At 36.8% G+C, this 21,843-nt stretch overlaps 1 protein-coding gene across 3 annotated transcripts in view; it reads left to right on the top strand.

Annotated features, from left to right (window-relative positions):
- GAREM1 (GRB2 associated regulator of MAPK1 subtype 1) overlaps positions 1-21,843 on the top strand; it is a 209,145-nt gene that overhangs the window by 170,941 nt on the left and 16,361 nt on the right. For all 3 annotated transcript variants that reach the window (XM_077135687.1, XM_077135688.1, XM_077135689.1), the window contains one exon: positions 16,359-17,531. In XM_077135687.1, the coding sequence (XP_076991802.1) occupies positions 16,359-17,531 (1,173 nt within the window). The remainder of the gene's footprint in view (positions 1-16,358; positions 17,532-21,843) is intronic.

The following is a 21,843-nucleotide window of genomic DNA, read 5'->3' on the forward strand; positions in this document are numbered from 1 at the left end:
TTTCCAAAAGCTTTTCATTTGCTGATAAATGATTAGAAATCAAGCATAGAAATGTTTTAAGATTTTCTCAAGAATTTAAATTTTAGTGTTCAGTATTTTGTCACATTTTTTCATGTATAATATTTTTAAAAGATGCCTCTTAGCTATTTTTTGTGAATTTGTATTAAAGCAGCAGTGATCAAAAAAATATCAAAACCCATACATTTTGATAGGGATTTTTGTTTATATAATACCATGATTGAATACGTTAAAAAAATGTAAATAGTTAGAGAATGTCATTTAAGAGTTCAGAGACACAGTTAAGTGTATGAAGTGCATGCCAAGCTTATGGCATCCGTAGTGCTAATTGGATTTGTGTTGAGTTCCTGTGCTGTGCATGTATAAATATTTAATCTCTATATTACTTCTGAAGTTTTACAGTACCTTCACATCCACTTAAAACTAATCATTAAGACATTCAATTCTATTAAAAGAAGGTTTGATAAAAGAACCTCGGGAAATTTGCATCAAGAAATGTTTAAACAAGTGTTTGTATACTTAGTAAATAAGCACCCCAAGTAAATGAACTGAGGAAATAGATGGCAAAGATTCTAGATACTACCTGGCCCCCCCAAAAAATGTTGAAAGTCATAGTCTTCTTTAATTAAAAGTAGAATTGGTTATAGTATGTATGTACATATATGCAGTACTTAGTGTGAGAACTAAATGAGGAATAGAAAGTGGAAATGGGATGTATGGTTATTATTTCTCCTGTAGAAGGAGAAAAAAATAATAAAGAGTACCACTTATTCAAAAATATTATTATCCAAGAAGCAATTTTTTAGAAGATAGCCATTGTCAGATCTCCTTGGAAATTTTAACCTTTACTCTCCACTTTAAATGCAGCATAAACTAGACCAACAGAATAAATCATTGAAGAAACAACTTGCAGTTAAGAATTAATAGTTAACAGGCATCATGATAATCAAAAGGCACAATTACCATTTGAAATAAAGAAACGTCTGTGTGTGTGTAATATCTACTTACAAATACAAATAGATCATGATAAGAATATGGAGTAGAGCAAAAACATTGAAAGAATGTGAACTCTAGATTTGTTTTTTCTTTAGGACTTGCAAGGTAAGCCAAATCTGGTGATGTATTTATAGTATTTTCAAATTTACTTTGAAATAAGGTATTCCTTTTAACTTGGAATTAGTCCTTAAAAGATGCCTCAATGTGTTTAAGAATAGTGTCTGGTTACCTAATATTGATTAATTGCATGGAATTAATTAATATATGCTAAGTGTTTAATTCTTTAACTAGCAGATATGTTTTGAGTATATTTTAGGCATTGGGGATAAATAAGAAATACACAGATTCCTGCCTGTATAAAGATTACAGTCTAGTAAGTGAGGGAGACAGCAAATAAATATAAATATTAATCCTTCAAGTAGGGTTATCAAGAAGATAGTTGTATATCTTGGAATGGGGCTTGGGAAAAGTTCTAGTACTTGGGGTATATATTTGGGGCTCAGCAGCTTCTAGGTAGCATTTGAAGCTACGGAACTAGTTGAGTTCTCTGACATCAGGGGTTCTTGTCTCCCAGGGGACATTTGGCAAGGTCTGGAGACGGTTTGGTAGTCACAGCTGTGGGGTGGGAAGTATTGCCGGCATCTAGTGGGTAGAGGCCAGGGATGCTATTAAGCATCCTACAATGTACAGCATAGCCCCACACAGGAAAGAATCCTCTCACCCAAAATGCAAATAGTGCTGAAGTTGAGAAGCATTGGAGGCTAGATAAAGAAGAAAAGAGGCTTGGGGCACTCTGGCAGTTAGGGGTCTGGAAAAGGATGTTGAAAGGAGCAGCACTGAGGCAGAAGAGCAGCTAGGAATATGCAGTGTCCCTGAAGCCACAGGCAAGTGTTTTAAGGAGTGAGCTGTGTCACGTGCTACTTAGTGATTGACTCAGATCAGAACTGGGAACTCACCATTCCATTTACTAACGTGGATGTCTGTTCACGTTTGCCAGCTGCTAGAATGCGATATACCATAAACAGTATAGCTTTTTAAAAGGGGAATTTATGAAGTTGCAAATTTAGAGTTCTGAAGTTGTGAAAATGTCCAAATTAAAGCAAGGCTATGAAAATGTCCACATTAAGATACCAAGAAGAGATTATCGTCACTCAAAAAAAGGCTGATGAAGTTCGGGGTTTCTCTCTCAGCTGGAAGGGCTCATGGCGAAGTCTGTTAGCTTTCTCCCTTCTCTTGTTTTATGAAGCCCCCTGAGGGCATTTTCCTTCTTCATCTCCAAAGGTGGCTGCGTGGGCTCTCTGAGCTTTTTCCAAAATGGTTCCCTCTTAAAGGGCTCTGGTAAGCAACCTCACCTTGAATGGGTAGAGATGCATTTCCACGGAAACCATCTAATCAAAAGCTCTCACCCAGCAATATTTAATAAGGATTAAAGAACTTGGCTTTTCTGGGGGTGCACAATACATTCAAATCAGATTGAGGTCCTTGGTAGCCTTGGCAGGAAGAGATCAGCTCAAAGATCAGGAAAGCAGGTTAACCAGAGAAGTGTAGTAGGGTGGTCCTAGAATTTTGCCAAGACGAATTTTAAGGAAGATTGTTTAACACCAGCACTTTTATTTTTCTTCTAGCCATGTTTGGTCACATGGATTCAGATATGGAACAGACAGAAAGCTGGGTTTAATCACAGTTGGGTTCTTAGAAGGTAACTAGGAGGGCCACTAAAGTAACAGGTAGCATTGAGTCAGAGAATCTCCCCTGGCTACGAGAGTGTGACTTCAAGAAGGATAACCTAATTGGGTAGTCCCCTGTGAGGGTCAAGAAACTTTTGTGGTGAACATGTTTGAGAGCATAAGGTACAAAATAAAGATGGTGGTAGACTATGAGATGCTTGAAATTGAACTTTAACTGGCAATAAAGGAACGGGCAAGGGTGGCTGTTTTTTTTCAGGTAAGTTTGAGTGGGCTGCTGAGATGGTAGAACTGACATCATGAGAAATGAGAAGGTCAAGAAAATGAAAAACCAAGATGTTTAAAGGATACTTGGGTGAGGAACATCTTGCTGATCAGTTGTGTTCATTTCCTCCAATCCCAGCAAAGCTAATGGCATTCAGTGCTTTTAGAACAGTAGGCACCTACCTCGTTCACATTTTTTTTCCTTTATCTGTTCAGATTTGGTCTACTTGGTGAAAATTTTGTTTTTGTTTGTTTATTTACTTTCCTGCCTATTTGTTTTTAACTTTAACTGTAACTGAGCATTTTCTTTCTTAATTATCTCTTTCAGTTTGTTCATCAACTCTGGTCTCACATTGACTTCCAAAGTCAAATATCCTACTTCTGAGTTGGCCATCCCAGCTGAAGGCTCTTTCCCTCTACTTTTTCATAATAATGGCAGTGACCATTTTCAGGCCATACATCTTTCTTTAAACAAGCTGCTGAGCTCTAAAGATTGCATAGTGAGCTTGTGCTACCATGAAGTGGCTCTGGCTCTGGATTCAGATCGGCATTCAAAGCCCAGCTCCACTCACTGACTGACCTTGGACAAGTCACGTGACCCCTTAAGCCTTAAGAAAAATGGGAGCATTACCAACCTCATAGATTTGTTGTGAGAATTAAATGAAGTAGTGCCTCAAAACTCTTTGCAGTGTCCAGTATAGGGACTGACAGACTGTAGCCTGTTGGGCCAACTACCTGTTTTTGCAAATAAACTTTACTGGAACATGGCCACCCCCATATACTAACACAGTGTCTGTGGCTGCTTTCATACTGGACCAGCAGAGTTGAGTACTTGCAACAGAGACCATATGGCCCCCATAGCCTAAAATACTTATTCATCATATTCTATTTGTGCATTCAAGATAAGGCCCAAGGTTGTGATCAGAACGTTCTTTAACCGTGACACAGTTTGGACAGTTCATTCATTTTCTTTTCTAAAAATCTAAATAAATATGTTCAGTATTATTGCATGTATGTAATAACCTAGCTAGCATCCTTCTGTCTTTATATCTCTGGCCCTTTACAGAAAAAGTTTGCCATCCCCTGACCCAGTCAGTACTTACAGTCATACTGAATTAAAGTAACAAATATTTTGAAAATTCCCCACCACAGATTATTTCACTTACTCTTTATTCAATACTTTATACCCAGTGCCCTAATAGTGCTAACTCAATACCATAATACCTGATTTGGAGGCTTTTGTTCCCCCTTCCTCCAAAAAAATGTACCTTCACCTCAAATACTTTTTTGAATACTTAGTACTAGTGAATTATTTGCAGTATATTCCAGCATTTCAACCCAGCCCAGTAATAATGAGACATTTTCCCACATACGTATTTTCTACCGTCAAAATAATGACCAACAAGGTAACTGTTTAAGCTCGCGCAGGCTTTGCTGTGATTGTTGTACGGAGAGAGGAACAAAGGACAGCCTTAGCTTTGGCCTTGGGTGACTTGTAGCTCTCTGAGTATGTAAGAGTTTTTCTGCTTTCACTGCAGTTACCCAAAAGCTCTCTACATTAAAATCACTGCTCTTGAGAGTGAGGGATGTTATAATGCCACCGTTTTTGTTCCAGCTAGTACAGTCCATGCTTTCAGCTGTTCCAGCATAGATTTCCCCAGAGGTAAAATAACAAGCTGGCCTCGTCTCAACTAGGGAAAGGGACCCCTCGGGAATGGCGAGCTTCATCACACGCGGGGTGTAGTCAGCGCCTCTGCCTGCATGGGCCTCGCAGGAACCATTTCCACCCCACATGGGCCAGCGCGAGCCTCTCACTTGCACATCGGCTCCTGATACCTCCGTTTGGCACCTGCTTTTGGTAGAGATATCTGATGTCTGTGCCTCACAGCAGAGCTGCTGTAGCATATGGAGAACGATTTCTTTTTAAAGAGGGAAAAAAGTCATGTAGCATTCAGAGAACTTAAGTGGTAGCTGAGCTTCTCAACACTGAAAAAAAGTGACCAAGAGTAAAATCATAAATAATCCGGCAGAACTAGGAAGTTCACCGACATTGAGTTTTTATAATTATCCATAAAGGTCCTTAGACGGAACCTAGTCCTATGCCTTCTTTTAACAATTATGAAAACCAAGATATGGATGTGTTAGCTGACTTAATTGATGCACAGGAAGCCACAAACCTACTCAGCAGCAGCCCAGCCTGTTGCGGAGCCCAGGTCTTCTAGCTCAATCAATCATCTTTCTGCTCCATCACATTCTATTTGTGGGTTCAAGATAAGGCCCAAGGTTGTGATCAGAACATTCTTTAACCTTGACACAATTTGTATAGTTCATTCGTTTTCTTTCCTAAAAATCTAAATAAATATGTTCAGTATTATTGCATGTATGCAATACCTAGCCAGCATCCTTCTGTCTTTTATATTTCTGAAACACTTATAGTCTGACACACAGGATTTGGCAGCTTTGATGAATGTTTTACACGCAGATTTTAAGATCTTATCTCATACCAGAGTACAATGCCAAATATTTAAAGACCAAAATCCAAGTTAACTTGATGTTTTCTCTTTCTTCAGCATCACTGTAGTTTCTAATTAGCTATGTGTCAAAATGAACCCTCAAAAATATCTTTGTAAAGTATTAGCCCAAACAGAAAAGTAAGACTAGAGCTGGGTTCTTGAATTATTTCTTGAAGCACTTTCATAAGGTAAATTGTCTAAAATGCATTGCTGAGGTCAGCAAGAGCTCTAAAGTTTAGTATGATTCTTGCACCCTGACACTGAACTTTGAATTTTTTCCAAGGCTTCCAGGTTACTAAAAGTCAGTCATATGCTTGTTTTCCCATAGGTTTGAGGCAGCCCATATGCTTTTTATCTTAACATATTAGTTACCCTTGCTAAAACTGCCATCTGAAAAAGTGCCTAAGAAATAAAGATCTCCCTCTTCTGCCAACCAGTTAGACTGTATCGTGTTGCCATAGATAAAATAAGTAGTTAACAAATTAAATACACGTCACTTTTCTTTCTTTACTCATTTTAACAGAACAAATTGCAAACAGGACCTTGAAAGTACATCAATGGCGAGAGGTTTGCGGCTGCTGGTGGTTCTGCATGTGTCATAACTATTTTATTCTCTTTCATCTTTCTGATCATATTTGTCTTTTAAAATGCAAAATCAGCTTATTAGTAGACTTTGTTTTGCATACATTACTCATCCAATAGCCATTCTAAAAAGTAGTACAAAATACTGGTGCCGAAATGTGAGCATTCTTTGTTTTTTTTTTTTTTTTTTTTTGGACAGCGTAGTAAAGTCTAACTACCATTCCTACTTTAAACTGCTGTTCCTTGTTTCTCCCTTGACAGTTCAGTAAAGGAGTGTTCTCCTCATGTTGTAAGTTTATGAGAATGTCAGGGAGGCATTTTTTCCCATCCTTTCTAGGAATAGGTGGGGATCATTTGTTCTGCCGTACTGTCTCTCCACTCTCGAACCTTTAGAGCTCAAGTAATTCTTAAGTAGAGTAGCTTTTTGGGCTACTTCTAAAATTTAACAAAAAAATTGTCTGTCTCAAATAACTAACTTTCTTTAACATTTGTAAAATGTATTGCACTTTTCTGCCATCTTAAAGTATAAAATTTAAATTTACCCTCATCTCCTATTCCCTAATTCACTGAGGTTCTCAGTATGCCTCTTGAGGTAGGTATGGCTTTTGTCTTTATATAAAGAGACCCTGCAACTGAGCATTTGGTATTTTATGGTCACATTAAATGCTTTTCATTTGTTGCCTGTGACTGTTAAAAGACCCACCTTAACAATCCCTGTTTCCAGGTGCAGTTTCCACTTCTGTTCCTCAATGGGGTGGAAACTGGTAACTGAGTTTGATAAAGTTGTGTTAGGATAGAGTAAATATGCCAAGTTCAGGCCCTTCCGGTTTTTCCTATAAACCCTAACATCAACACCACCACATCTTTTAGGCTGCTCAGATACCCTTTGGCTCATTGTATTGTTCTTGGCTGTTTTCCAGAGAAATTTAAAAAATCATAAGAGTACTAAATAACCTAGATTTTGCCAGATTGAAGAAGGAATTTTTAAAATGAAGATTGAGTGAGCATAGAATTTAGACGTGGCAAATTTTTATTTTTATTTTCCAGTTTTTAAAAAATTGCATGCTTCCCTTATATGAGTCAGATGTCATTTTTATTTTCAAGATTCACTCAGAATGATAAATTGAATGCAGTTTTGAGGTTAATTATTTCAGTGTTTGAAGACAGCTCAGTGCTTTTTTGAAACCTTCTCTGTAAAACTACCAGTTGCCAAGCCCTCTGCTGTGCTGTCACAAATTAAATTATTGTCACTACACTTGTCATCCTTGTTCTATTTCCTGTTTTTAAAAAACGTACTCAGGATTGACATTTATCTTAATTTCTAATGCCCTTTCACCTTCATTTTCCCAAAGAAAAGAGTTATAAAATTTGAAGTTTGGGGGGAAATGATGTACTATTAATCACATATTGTCTTTATGCAATTTATGTATCAGTCAGCTTATACCTGACTTTTATTCCAAGAATTGAAATGTTAACCTCCATCATATGTTTGGTCCTTAAAACAAATGATCTTTGAGAATAGATTGCCAGTTGCCAATGCCATTGATTGTATATGTGTAAAATTTTACATCAGTGTCTTAAAATGCTGTTTGGCCATGGGGTATTAATTCTGAATGGTATTATGAACAGTAAAACCCTGATCGTTTCCTGGATTAGACCTATTAGAGTTGTTTAGATAACACACTTTGAATTACTTCCTCTCAGGAAACATTGAAACTGAATGTATTAACCAGGCACACATACCAAAGCACTAAGAATGCATGGGTATTTTTTATTTTTATTTTTTTTGCTATTAAGAAAACAAAGGAAAGAAATTATGCGAATAAATTACATCTGTAGAAACCTGAGGAGTCTGGCTCAAATGCCAAAGGAAGAGTATTGATTTATGAGATTCTTCATCTGTCACTGACAGTGATCACAAAATTGGTCAGTATATTAGCCTCATAATTTATGCAGGAATAATTGTTAGCATCAGTGATGTCATCAGAGTTGGAAGCGTGGAATTCGAGATTGTAATCATATCTGTTGTACATTTTTGTGTATGAAAGGAGGGGTAACTTATTTTAGAAGTGCACAGTGAGTTTTTACCCAGAGAGACATTTAGTAAGGGTAATTTTGATTTATTTAATCTGTGCACATGCTGTCTAGCTTCTGAAACTATACAAATTCTCAGAAGCTAGACAATCTCTTTCATTTATTATGCAGACCTTCTCTAGATCAATAATTTCTTCATTCTGGAAGGTGCCTGTTTATAAAGGCTCATTAGGAGAAATGGTAAGTATAGGATTGAGAGAGAAAAAGAAATATGTATTTTGTTATGTCCTCACGCTTGAGTACTGTTGGCTCCCTGTGTATTAACTGGGAATACCTTGTTGTATGAGTGAATGTGTGTGTGAATGTTTCTCAAATCTCATGAGAACCCTTTCTCAACATCCCCATCTTCATCCTGATCCAAATAGGAGAATCACAAGTTTTGTTTTTGTTTTTTTTTACAAATTCCAATAAAATAGAAGCATAACAATGCAGCTGAACATTTTGGAGACTAGTCTGTATTACAACACAGTATATTCTGAGTTATTGTAATATGTTCACTTCCTTTGGGATATAACTCTAATGATTTTTTTAGACTCTATTCTGGGATAGAGCCGTTAATAGAATCTTGAACAGTTCTTCAGTGTAGAAAGAAAGATAATGCTTAAATAGTGGTTTGAACTAGAAAACAATAGTTAAGGGAAACTTAGAAATCAATATGAAAACATGGAGCTGAAACAGAATTATAAAAAGTTAAATATTTTTATTGTTAAGAGTAGTAATAATATTCATTTCCCGGAGCTGCCCATGCCAAAAAAAAAAAGAGTAGTAATAATAATGGCCTCCACTGATTGAAAACTTATCATATGCCAGGCACTGAGGAAGGTTATTTACATACGTTAACTTAGGCTGCGAAGTAGATAGTGGTGTGCACATTTTACAGATGAGGAAACGGAGGCTCAAGAAAGTAAAAACACTTTATCCAAGTCACACCTAACGATAAAGGTGGGATTCAGACTCAAGATGTATCAATTTCTAAAGACCATGGCTCTTTCCATTCATCTACATCAAGGTTATCAAACTTTCTTCTGTAAAGAGCCAGACAAAATTTTTTAGGCTTTGGAGACTATGTGGTTTCTGCCACAGCTGCTGGACTCTGCCATTATAGGGAGAAAGCAACCATACACTACATAAATGAATGGGCATTTACTTATAAAACAGGATGCAGGCCAGATTTGGACTATAGATTGGATTATAGGCTATTGTTTGCTGAACCCTGATCTATACTGTTGTAGCACAAATAAAAGGCTTAGGGATAAACCAGAAGTTTGAAATAACAGCAAATGAATCATTATAATGACTCTTTGTGACGAAGGTGTAGAGAATGTAATGATTGAATATTATAATAAAGGAACTGTACTGAAGGTACAGATCCTATATGTAAAGAAGGCAGTTTTCATATGTGCTGAGTACTGTTGTTTATAAACTTCACTAGCTTTGAAAAAAAAAAAATCCTAAGCTGTATTTTTCGAAACTGTCAGTAATAAAAGACAAGTACAGACAGAGAAACAGAATTGAAGAATTGAAGGAATAAATGCAATGTGATATGTTGGTTCGATACTGGAACAGAAAAGAGGCATCAGTGGTGAAATCCAAATGAAAGCTGTCATTTAGTTAGTAGTATACAGTGTTAATTTTTTAGTTTTGATAAATGCACCATGGAAATTACCAGGGAAGCTGGGTGAAGAGTATACAAAGTTCTTTGTACTGCCTTTACAACCACTTTGTAAATCTGAAATTATTGCAGAATTTTTAAAAAGTTATTAATGAATGTAATTAATCAAAGTACCTCTTACAACATTACGATGTAGAAACTTGGTATCCATGATAGGGGAGGGTGAATGTTCAGTCTGAAAGTACAGTTAAGTTTGAAGTCTTGTTTAAAAATAGGGGGGTGCACGGGTGGTTTAGTGGTGAAATGTTCGCCTGCCAAGCGGGAGACCCAGGTTCCGTTCCTAGCCCTTACACTCCCCCTCCTCAAAAAAAACACAACAAGGTGCTGCTTTTTATGTATTTATAATGTCTCTTACAAATAAATTCACTTCACTATAGAGACAACAGAACTGCTTGTTTTTTATAGCACTAATATAATTGGCAAATAGCTTATTCCAAAGATTAAAATTATTCAGAGGTAACCTAGAATAGTGGGTAAGGAATTATTTACAAAGATTGTTCCTACCAGTTTACCAAACACTACCGAAGATTACTACTTAGTAAGCAAGATGAACTGCATGACATTGTCAGTCACTTTTCCCAGATTCTTTTATTGACAAAAGAAAACTAAATCAATCTCAGACTTGACATAAACCTAACACCAAAACTGATAAAGGTGTAGCAAACTAAAACCGCAAACTAGTCTCACTTACAAATAAGATATATAAATCATAGGTCAAATGTTATCAAAGAAAATTATGCAATATATTTTTAGTGTTCTGCAATTGTGTAGAAATTATTTCAAGTATGTAGGGCTTTAATATTGGGGAACCTACTGTTATAAAACTGGTATACTAGAGTTAAAAACAAATATATGCTCATCTTGTTGGACACAGAAACAGCATTTGATAAAAATTATTTTTTAAATTCTTGAGAGAAGCATTTGGAAAACTAGAATGTGATGAAGAATATCTATCTCAAACCAATAAATCAACAAACTTCTTATAGTCTCTCATAACTTTCTCATAATGATATTTAGTGTTTTAATGATTAAAATTCAGAACAACTGAAAATTGCTCACTTTTACCACCACTGCTCTATTGTAAGGAGAAGGGATGAAAATCGAGAAGATGATAAAATTTTCATCATTTGCATAAGATATGTTTATCTAGGAATTCCAAGAGAATCAACTTGAACAAAACAATTATAGTAGGGTTACTGGACATACAGAGTAGCAACAAATCATATTCAAGACCTGGGAATCAACAGCTAATGGATAGGAGTAGATAATGAAGAAAATATTAAATGTTAGCAAGGGAAATAATAGATCTGAATAAATGGAGAGAATTTTCATGTGCCTATTTAGGAAAAAAACTATTATATTGACATCAGTTTTTCCCAGAACACTATATAGATTTATATACACTTCCAATAAAATTATCAAAGCGAACCATGGAAAAACTAATTGTAAAGTTCATCTGGAAAAATAAATAGGCAAAAATATCCAAAAACTTTTCTATTCTATTATAATATTTTTATTTTTTAACTTTTTAATTTGAAATAATTTCAAACTTAAAGAAATGTTGCAAGAATAATGTAAGAATGCCCTAAACACTTTACCCAGATTCACCAATTCTTTACACTTTGCCACATTTGTTTTATTATCCTCTACCCCGTCTCTATACATATATATTTTTTTTTCAGTCATTCGAGTGAATTGCTTATGTTATAACCCTTGTCACTTAATTATGTCAGTGTGTATTTCCTTATAGCAAACATTTTCTTATGTTAACCACATACATTCAGGAAATTTAAGTGATGCAATACAGTCCATATTCCAAATTTGTCGCAGTTTTCATTTTTTTTTTTATTTCCCTTTAATCTGGAGCAGTGTTTTAGCCTTTCTTCGTCTTTCATGACATTGACATTTTTTAAATACAAGCCGGGTATTTTATAGAATACTTCTCAGTTTGGGTTTGTCTGAAGTTTCCTCATGATTAAATTCTCAAAATGCAGTTTGAACTGAGTTGCTATGTAAATGAGATCTGAACTTCTCCAGGAATCACATGGGGAGCGCACAATGTTGGTTGGCCCCACACTTCAGTGATACTAAATTTGATCATCTGGTTAAGATGTCATCCAGTTTCTCTACTTTTTTCCCTCTTGCATTCTCAGGAAAGATACTTTAAACCATATAGATAACCTGCTTAAACTGTTTCCTGAAAATATGGCATCCATTGGTAATTCTAATAGAAACCAAGTTTTACAACAATTTTTGCAAACTACTTATTCCATTCCTACTACTGCTCCTCATTATTAGTCAGCTTTTCCTCCATTTTTTTTCATTCTTTTTTGTTGTTGTTGCTATTTATATGGATTCATAGATTCCTAGTTTATTCAATAAAGTGAAATCCATCATTGTCTTTATTATAATGCTACAATTTCCAGGATGGGGCCAGTGGGAGGTAATTCAGACTAGTTCTGTGTCTTTTTGACCCATCCCTAACATCTTTTGAACATGCGTTTGCTTTCTGGCACATGGTGTTCCAGGCTCATCTTGTACCTTTACTGCCACAGCCCTGGAATTAATCATTTCCCCCAGATTTCTGACTCTTTTCAGTGGGAAATGGTATTTAAAAATCAAGATTGGACACTAGGAATGTTTGTTGATCCTGGGAGTTTTGCTTGAAAAGCTCAGGAGGGTGTGTATATATGTGTGTGTGTGTGTGTGTGTGTGTGTGTAGTCCCCCCCCCCCTTTTTTTTTAATTATGAGTAGATATTCATACCTCCAATTCCATTCTAACCTCATGGGGTTCTTTCTTGCCTTCCTTCATTCCATATTTGTCTCTCTTCTTTCACAGTGAGAACTCGGGCTCCCAAAATACCAACACATTTACTCATTTGCTCACTCCTATAATACAAATGAAGTTATTTCTGAATCATAACCTATACTCTTTTGAAAAGCACATTTACTAAAAAGAGCAAAATATTGTTGTCGTTATTTTTCTTCCCTGCCTGAACTGACAACATAAAGTACAGCGTTTCACAGTTACTTGGATTTTGTCTGTCTCTGCCCCCAGAGAGCATATTCATTTGAAATACAGTTGGATAAATTTGTTCCCATTGATGTTCTAAGGTGTTTTTTTTTTAATTCTTGACTCAATTTTATTTTTTGATGTATAGAACATTAGCATGCTTCCCGAAAAGTCAGAACTCTGTAGAAAGTAATACTCAGAGACATCATTCCCTCCATGTCCTCTCCTTTTTCTTTTTTCTTTTGTAAAAGTGAGCAGAAAATGTATGTTCTAATTTTCCCTTTTTCCTTACATGGAAAGATAATATACTATGTAAACTTCTTTGCACTGTGCTCTTTTTTTCTTCATTTAACTGATTCCATATCAGTTTGTTGGCATCATCTTTTTCACATAGTAACATATGTGCCAAAGTTTATTCAATCAATCTCATGTGTTTGGGATTTAAGTTACAACTTTGTACCTGTTTAGTCTCATGTTGTTGTAACAATGTCTTCTAAGTGAATTCCTAGAAATCGGATTGTGGATGAAGGGATAAATGTATATAATTTGATTAGATATTGCCAAATTCCTCTCAACAAGTGTATCATTTTGCCTTTCTGTCAACTTTGTACAAGTGTCTAGTTTTCCGAATTCTCATCAATAGAATGTGACATCAGGCTTGTGAATTTTTACTGGCTGCTTAGGTGAGAAATGTCATCTCAGTGTAGTTTTCATTTTCATTTATATTTTCATGAGTGAAGTTAAGCATCTTTTGATAGGTTTGAAAGATGTAATGCTTTTTTGTATGTTTTTTAGTGAATTGGGTTTTTTGCATCTTCTGCCTATTTTTCTGTTGAGATTTTCTCATTCTTTGATTTTGTTGCTTCAACCATCCAAAACTTTTTGAGTCAGAGTATACTCAAATAGGAGATTTTTGTTATGAGATCCAAAAAATGTAAGATAAAGATATAGTAATTGAAACCAGTTTAGAAAAAATGGAAAATTAAACAGAAAGGTCACTATGATAAATGGCCCCAAATAAATGCAAATACATGTGTATGTTTTGATGTATGTATTAATTTTAGTATATGATAAAAGTGGCATTTCAAATCAGTGTTGGAAGTAATGGCTCTTTAGGAAATGTACCACAGTTGCAGTTTACTGTTATAAAGAACTAAAGTTAGATCCCTACATTAAGTAATACACCAAAGAAATTTCAGTTAAATATTTTAACAAAACTATCAAAAGACTGAAAGAAAATATTGACAATTATAGCAGGATTTCTCAACCTCAGCACTGTTAGGTTTTTGGACTAGATAATTCTTTGTTATAGAGATCCATCCTAAGATGTTTAGTAACATCCCTAGCTTTACCTCCTGGGTACAAGTAGCATTCCTCAGTTATAACAGTCATTGTCCCCTGGGGTGGGGGGCAAAATCTCTCCTTGTTCAGAACCGCTGAACTATATGAATGCAACTGGAGGAAACATAACACCCAAGAATAAAGTAACAAAGAAAAATATTTTAAATGTTGACTATACAGAAAGGAAAAAAAGTACTTTAGTACTTAAAGCTATAAAATTGAAATTCAAGCATCAAATTGAAAACAATATATATATAGCATTAATGACCTTCTTATTACATAAAAGATATTAATAAAATGGCCATCCAATAGGAAAATGGGCAAAGACACAAATAATTCACAAAAAAAGAGTTCTAAATCACAGAGAAATAAATACCAAAAAAATCCAATAACATTGCTGATAGTCAAAGATATTCTAGATAAAACATGAATAAATTCAGGATTCATGCTTTACCTTTTATGTAGAAAACCATGAAATAACTTATTCAGTTTGGTAATGGACAGCATATATTAGACCTTTCAATTATATATGTAACTTTTATCCATGCAATTCTACTTCTAGAGCTTTATCCTAAGGAAATAATTGAACTATAAAAAATGTTCGTGGGAGAACTATTTATAATTGCTAATCATAGGGAAACCCCACATGTATCTAACAATAAAGAATCGGTCAAATAAATTAGGGCATATTTATATGATGGAATGCATTAGGTTATCATCAGAACCAATGATGATGAAGTCTATACACAGAAGAGGGTGGATAGTTTTATTTGGAAACTCAGGTAACAAAATTGTGTGTGGTTATTTATGTCTTTCTGAGATAGATCGATAGAGCCCGTTCTCTTTTTTTTTTTCCTTTCTTTCTTTCTTTCTATTGATAAAACTGTTAACAGAGATTATCTTTAGTGGTAAGATTGTATGGAATTTTTTCATTTTTATATTTGCATTTCCTAATATTTCTTCCAGTGAACGTGAATTATTTTACAATAAAATAGAAAGAAGAGTTACAATTTTTAAAAAATTAAGTCTAAACTAATATCTCAGACAAAAATTTGTTATTATTAAGCCAGTTAAATATTATGAAAGAAATGGAGTGCCTAAATTTCCTACTACAACCCAGCACAGTGTTTTACCTGTGTGTGTGCATGTGTGTGTGTGTCTTAATAGCAAGCTTTTCTTTAAGTTAATGTTTTATTAGATTAATTAGAAATATTTTGAGATGGATGGTGTGAGGATGGTAGCACAGCATTGTGAGTATGAATTAACAGCACTGAATTATATATGTAAATATAGTTAAAAGAGTCATACAGATGTCACTAGAATAAAGATTCAGATAAAAATGGGAGTGCAACACAGTGAACCCTATTGTAAATGATAGACTATAGTGAATAGTTCAGTTATAGAAATGTTCTTTCATAAATTGTAACAGATGTACCACATTAATGCAAGGTGTTAATGATTGGGGGTAATACACCCTAATGTAAACTATGGACTATAGTTAATAATGCAATTATAGTATTCTGTCATCAATTATAACATAGGTACCACACTAATGCAAAGTGTTAGTATGGTGGCGGGGCATATATGGGGACACTGTTTTGTTTTACATGATTTTTCTGTAAACGTACAATTTCTCTAGTTAAAAAAAATTCTTTTAATCCTTTGTCCAATTACAATTTTTAAAAATTTAATAAAATATAAAAATAAGGGATTTTCTCTGGTAAGGTTCATGAAAGCATTATTTGTAACTGAAAAAGAAATAATGGTAATAATGTACAAAAATAAATATCCATATGATAAACTACCCTGCATAGATAGGAGGAAAGTTGGAACGATATTTATAAAACCATCAACTATGGCTTTTGCTTCATAAGTCTCTTGGGTGTTATTTTCCTTATATGTTTTTTTCTATATTTCCCAGATTTTTTTTAAGGAACATAGATTACTTTTGTCTTTGTGAAAAGGAAAACATATTTTTAAAAGTCTGAACTACTATCAAGCAAAAATTCATTATTGTTAGCCACTTAAATATTATAAAAGAAATGGGGTATCTAAGTTTACTACTAAAACCCAGCACAGTATTTTCCTCTGTGTGTATGTGTGTGTGTCCTAATAGTAAGCTTTTTCATGTGAATATACTCGAGGAGGTTAACGTAAAATATTGGTTATCCTATTGTAGGTTGCTTCAGGTGAATGCAATGAAGACACGGAAGTTTACAACATCACCCTCTGTACTGGGGATGAACTTACTCTCATGGGACAGGCAGAAATCCTTTATGCAAAGACTTTCAAGGAAAAGTCACGACTCAACACCATCTTTAAAAAGATCGGGAAGCTCAATTCCATCAGCAAACTTGGGAAGGGGAAAATGCCTTGCCTCATCTGCATGAACCACCGGACCAACGAAAGCATCAGCCTTCCCTTCCAGTGCAAGGGCAGGTTTAGCACTCGAAGTCCCCTGGAACTTCAGATGCAGGAGGGTGAGCACACCATCCGCAACATTGTAGAGAAAACCCGGCTTCCTGTGAATGTGACGGTGCCAAGTCCTCCGCCGAGAAACCCGTACGACCTCCACTTCATCCGCGAAGGACACCGCTACAAGTTTGTCAACATCCAGACCAAGACGGTGGTGGTCTGTTGTGTGCTGCGGAACAACAAGATCCTCCCCATGCACTTCCCTTTGCACTTGACTGTTCCCAAGTTCAGCCTCCCAGAACACCTGGTCAAGGGCGAGGTGTGGCCCGAAACCCTGGTCCATCACTGGCTGGGAATCTGCCAAGAACAGTTTGACATCGATGAGTATTCACGGGCTGTCCGCGACGTGAAGACCGACTGGAGCGAGGACTGCAAGAGCCCCAAGAAGGGCCAGTGCTCTGGCCACAACCACGTGCCCAATTCCCTTAGCTACGCCCGGGATGAGCTCACTCAGTCCTTCCACCGGCTCTCGGTCTGCGTGTACGGCAACAATCTCCATGGCAACAGCGAGGTCAACCTCCATGGCTGCAGGGACCTGGGGGGAGAGTGGGCCCCCTTTCCTCATGACGTCCTGCCCTATCAGGACTCTGGGGATAGTGGGAGCGACTACCTTTTTCCAGAAGCTGGTGAAGAATCGGCAGGCATCTTGGGGAAGTCAGAACTTCCATATGAAGAGCTGTGGCTGGACGAAGGCAAGCCCAGCCATCAGCCTCTCACACGCTCCTTGAGTGAGAAGAGCCGCTGTGATAATTTCAGAAGTTCCGTCCGGTCCAAATGTGGAACATCTCCTCTTCCTGTCCCTGGGACTCTGGAAGCAGCAATGAAGTCTTCAGATATTGCCCTACCTCCACCTCCAGTGCCTCCCAAATCTGAAGCCGTAAGTTATTTCTATTTCTCAGTGTTAAGCCAGGCTTTTTCATCTATCTGCTCAGTCGTTCTCTAATTTATTTTCTTTCTTAAAGAAAGGAAAACTTGCCAACTGAAGATTATTGAAATTTGTTTAATTTGGAGTGAAATACAAGTGCTAGCCGCATTATTTTTGCCAATTAGGGGTGAGTTAGAGTTTTATTCTGTGCTTCGTGAGAAACTCTTTGGGAGTTTTTAACAGGTGAGTTTTAAGCATCACTTTTGCTGCTGCCTAGAGAAGTGATTACAGGGGGGGATAGAATGGATGGAAGCCTGGAGACCAGAAAGGGGGCTGCTGCAGTGATGCAGGTATGAGATGATAATGCCTTGGACCGCAGTGATTGCTAGCAATGCAAGGCAGAGAGAGATGGGCTGCTTTAGAATATGTTTTAGAGGTAGACCCAGCAACATTTACTGGTGAATTGAATGTGGAAGGAGAGAGAGAAATCAAGGATTACGCTGAGATTTTTCGCCTGAGCAACTGGGTAGATGTTAGTTCCATTTATTGCAATGGGGAAGACTAAAGGAGGAGTAGGTTTATTGGGTGTAAGGAGAAAACGGATGGAAAGGCATTGGCACACTTGTAACTCTCTCCTGCATCCCTGAAGTTACACTGAGATTGGAGCATGGCAGGCATGCTCACGTATGCACACAGAATGGGGCCAGGAGCCAGGGTGATTCCATTAACACCTTAAACATAACTCACTCAGTCTTGAAGGGGCTTCTATAAAACTTTAATGTAGGAAGCTCAGTATAGGACAGGAAAAAAGGGCTCTCTGTTTTGACCATGTTTTTTGATTAACAAATACTCTGAACCTCAACTGCTTTTGTTTGTTTGTTTGTTTGTATGGGCAGGCACCAGGAATCGAACCCGAGTTTCCAGCATGGCAGGCGAGAATTGACTACTTATTTTTGATCTTTAGATTTCGTTATACCTGAAGGGAGAAGGTTCTAGGGACATTGAGTATAATTCTGCTCGTTTTTCTAACAATATTACAAGAGGTTTTCTTTTGGTCTTTCACTGTCCAAAAGCTTTTTTAAAAAAACAAACAAAAACAACAATGAAAAACTTAGATGAGTTCCAATATATATAAAAGCTAAAATCAAAACTAATCCGACAGATACATAAATTAGGAATTGCCCACTCTGCTCCCCCAAGGTGGTCTCAAGACCCCCACCCCTCCTTAGGAACTCTGGTCTGTGCAGAACACAGTTTCCAAACCAGGAAATTGCTGGGGTAGAGGCTGAAAATGTGACCTTCGGTAGGAAGGTTCAATAAATCTGGACTCTAGTACTTTTCATCTGCAGAGAAGATAAAAGTGAAAAGAGGTGACTATTACCCAAGTTAAAGGGTGATAATATAAGAGTGATAAAGATAATGTATGTGAGAATTCAGAGGGGAAAAAAAGGTGCTTCTTGTTCGGGATAAGTAAGAGAAACCTTCATTCATGATGATTGTGACTTTTAAGTGATTTAGGGAATATATGGGAACTGGTAGAGCAGAAAGATGAGAAGGGCATTCGAGACAGAATAGCTTGTGCAGAGATCTGGAAGCCTGGTCCAGCTTTTTAAGCACAGATGAGGAAAGCAAGGAGTTCTGTTGGGCTGGTTGAGTGGGGTGTATGAGGACAGTGGTGGCTAAAGGTTGGGGCTAGATCATGGGTGACCATCAGGCCAGCAGAGTTTGTGCCAGACTTCATGCTGAGCTGTCCATAGAGAGCTCTTATTGCTGCAGAGCTTCCCCTAGAGAACACTCACCTCTGGCTGTTTGTTCTAGGACATAGTAACTCCAGAGCAACTGCAGGTCATAGATTTTCCATAGCTTCTTTCAGGATCTTCCAGGGACAACCCAGAGATCCCTGTAGCCAGGAGTTGCTGTGAATATTTGGGGCTGCTCTTGGTGAGGTCAGAGCTTTTGATCCTTGTATTCATGACACAGGATGCTTTTAGAAGTCCCCAAAAAGCCGTGTAAAAATTGAGGTGGTCACATCTCCTGGCAAATACTCTAGGCAAATTTAAGGTCTCAGTTTAATCAACCATTTGCCTTTGCAAGAAAGTCGAGGCCCTGATCTCCAGTAGAAACATGACAAGATCAGCTTTTCCTATAGAACTTTGGTCGTACCTGGCACAGAGTAGGAACTTAGTTTGTTGGCTGATTGATTAACTCATCCAAGATGGGCACACCCAGGGCTTATTTGTATAACCATGTCTAGAGGTGGGAAACTTAACATTGCTTGCTTTTTCTGTGGCTAATGAAAAATGAGTAAGAACATAAATATTAATTGACACAACCTTGACCCTAATACTAAGGAAATAAAAGATGCTAGAATTAAATTTGAAACCAAAAGCAAATCTCAGGGAGAAAAAAAGATTTTGGCCTCCAGTCTAAGCTGTAATTTCTTATGACGTAAGGGAATTTTTTTCAGAGCATGTCCAGTGTTTATAGAATACTGTAAACATAAATATTTTTTATAAACACCTGAAATCATTTAATTTACTTAAAGAAAAAGTAGGCATTTCATATGAAGTCATTTTTTTTATTGGTTCCATGACCATGAAATGAATTTTCCATTTTTAGGATGTGCGTGGGATCCAGAGAACGTCATGATTGTTAGATGTGGCTTCAGCTTGTAATTTTCAAAGGGGAACTTTAATGGGGCATAAATTCAAGTACTCCCACGGAATTAAATAAAACTACTTCTTTGGATGGTTACAGTGGAGTGAGTTGTGGGAGAGAGACTCCATGTGTCTAACAGCTCTCCCACCAGATAATTAAAGATAGTAGTGAGCTTTCAAGTGAGGCCAGCTAGACATTATTTGGGAAGGTGACAACTCCCACCAGATCCTTAGGAATAGAAGGTGCTAAAGCAATAGAATCAGAGAAAGACTGTCTTTCATAGTAAGAAAAGCAAAGCTGGCAATTTGCAAATAAATTCCATTGAGCCACAGTGCACAGCCCAGTGGCTTCAAGACCTGGAGATACATTGGCCGCATCTCAGCCTGTTCTTTTCCTTCTAATTCTACTATTTTTCGCTTCCTAAGTTGTGGCATATGTTTGTGCTCTCTTGCTAGCAAAGTTTGATGGTTTGCTGTAAAAGAGTGAGAATACATCTTTCCCGCTTAGTGCAATGCTTACTGTGTTTCCCACATTGTACCCCAGTCCTTGCATCATCTGGGTCTGTGCTTATCACTGCTGTCCTACTCAAATCCTAAATGAAAAGTTAGTCCTCAGGAGAGGAGTAATAGGTTTGCTACTACTGTTAATGTATTTGGTGTTTGATGTGGTCATTTAGAATTATGCTCAAATCATTTTGTGTCTTTTTAAGGATTATCTAATACTGTATTTTTTAAACAAAATTTTGCTTTTTACCTCTTGTGAGAGGCTAGTCCCTTCCTAATGGGGATGACCCAAGGAAAAACAAACCATTCCTGGTTCCAGGATTACAGCCACTTGCATCCCCTAGAATTGTTGCCAATGAACCCAAGTTGAAGGATTATGTCTAACAAACTAAGTGGTGACATTTTCGCTTTTCTAAAATTGTACATGGTGCCCCTGAATCGGAATGACCTACCAGAGTCCCTCTTAAATGAATTATTCTTATTGGGTCATATGCTTATTTGTAAACAAGTCCTCTATTTCATAACTTGTTGAGCCTCTATCCATGATTTCAGTTTTCTGGGTATTGGCTGACATGTCTAAAATATTTACCCAAATATACTATATACTCTAAAAGTGATCATCTTCAAGGCTGTCTTTTCTCTTTCTCTTTAAAACATGCCATTTTGGGGCGCAATGATGGGAAGAATTTATATGCTATGAAATTCTATAAATAGAATATTTTGTCTTCCAGGCTGCTCAGGCCTGTGCAGTAAATTATAAATCATTTTCAAAACTACAGGACCACAACTTTTCTGAGGCCATTCATTCATCGGTATTCTATGATTGGGCCCCAGAACCCAGAGATCAGTGTTCTCCATCTGTCCTCGGTAATAGAAACAAACAAAAAAAATGTACCCATTTTTAGTAGGTTGTTGACATCACAGCAATTCCTGAGATTCATGGAGGGAAAATAATAAAAGGAGTCCTGGGTTGTGAACCATTGATTTAAACCAAGTTCAGCATGCCGTATTGACAGTTAAATGATGAAGAATTTGTTAACCTTTGTAAAACACTGGACTCTCCTATGGCTTCTATAAGAAACGGGGTATTGAGACAGAGTCATAAAATGGATTTATAGCATATATTCATTGTTGTGAGACTGGAAGTCCGTCATAAATAAAGT

The sequence above is a fragment of the Tamandua tetradactyla genome, chromosome 18 (genome assembly GCF_023851605.1).
Source record: "Tamandua tetradactyla isolate mTamTet1 chromosome 18, mTamTet1.pri, whole genome shotgun sequence".
Lineage (NCBI taxonomy): Eukaryota > Metazoa > Chordata > Mammalia > Pilosa > Myrmecophagidae > Tamandua > Tamandua tetradactyla.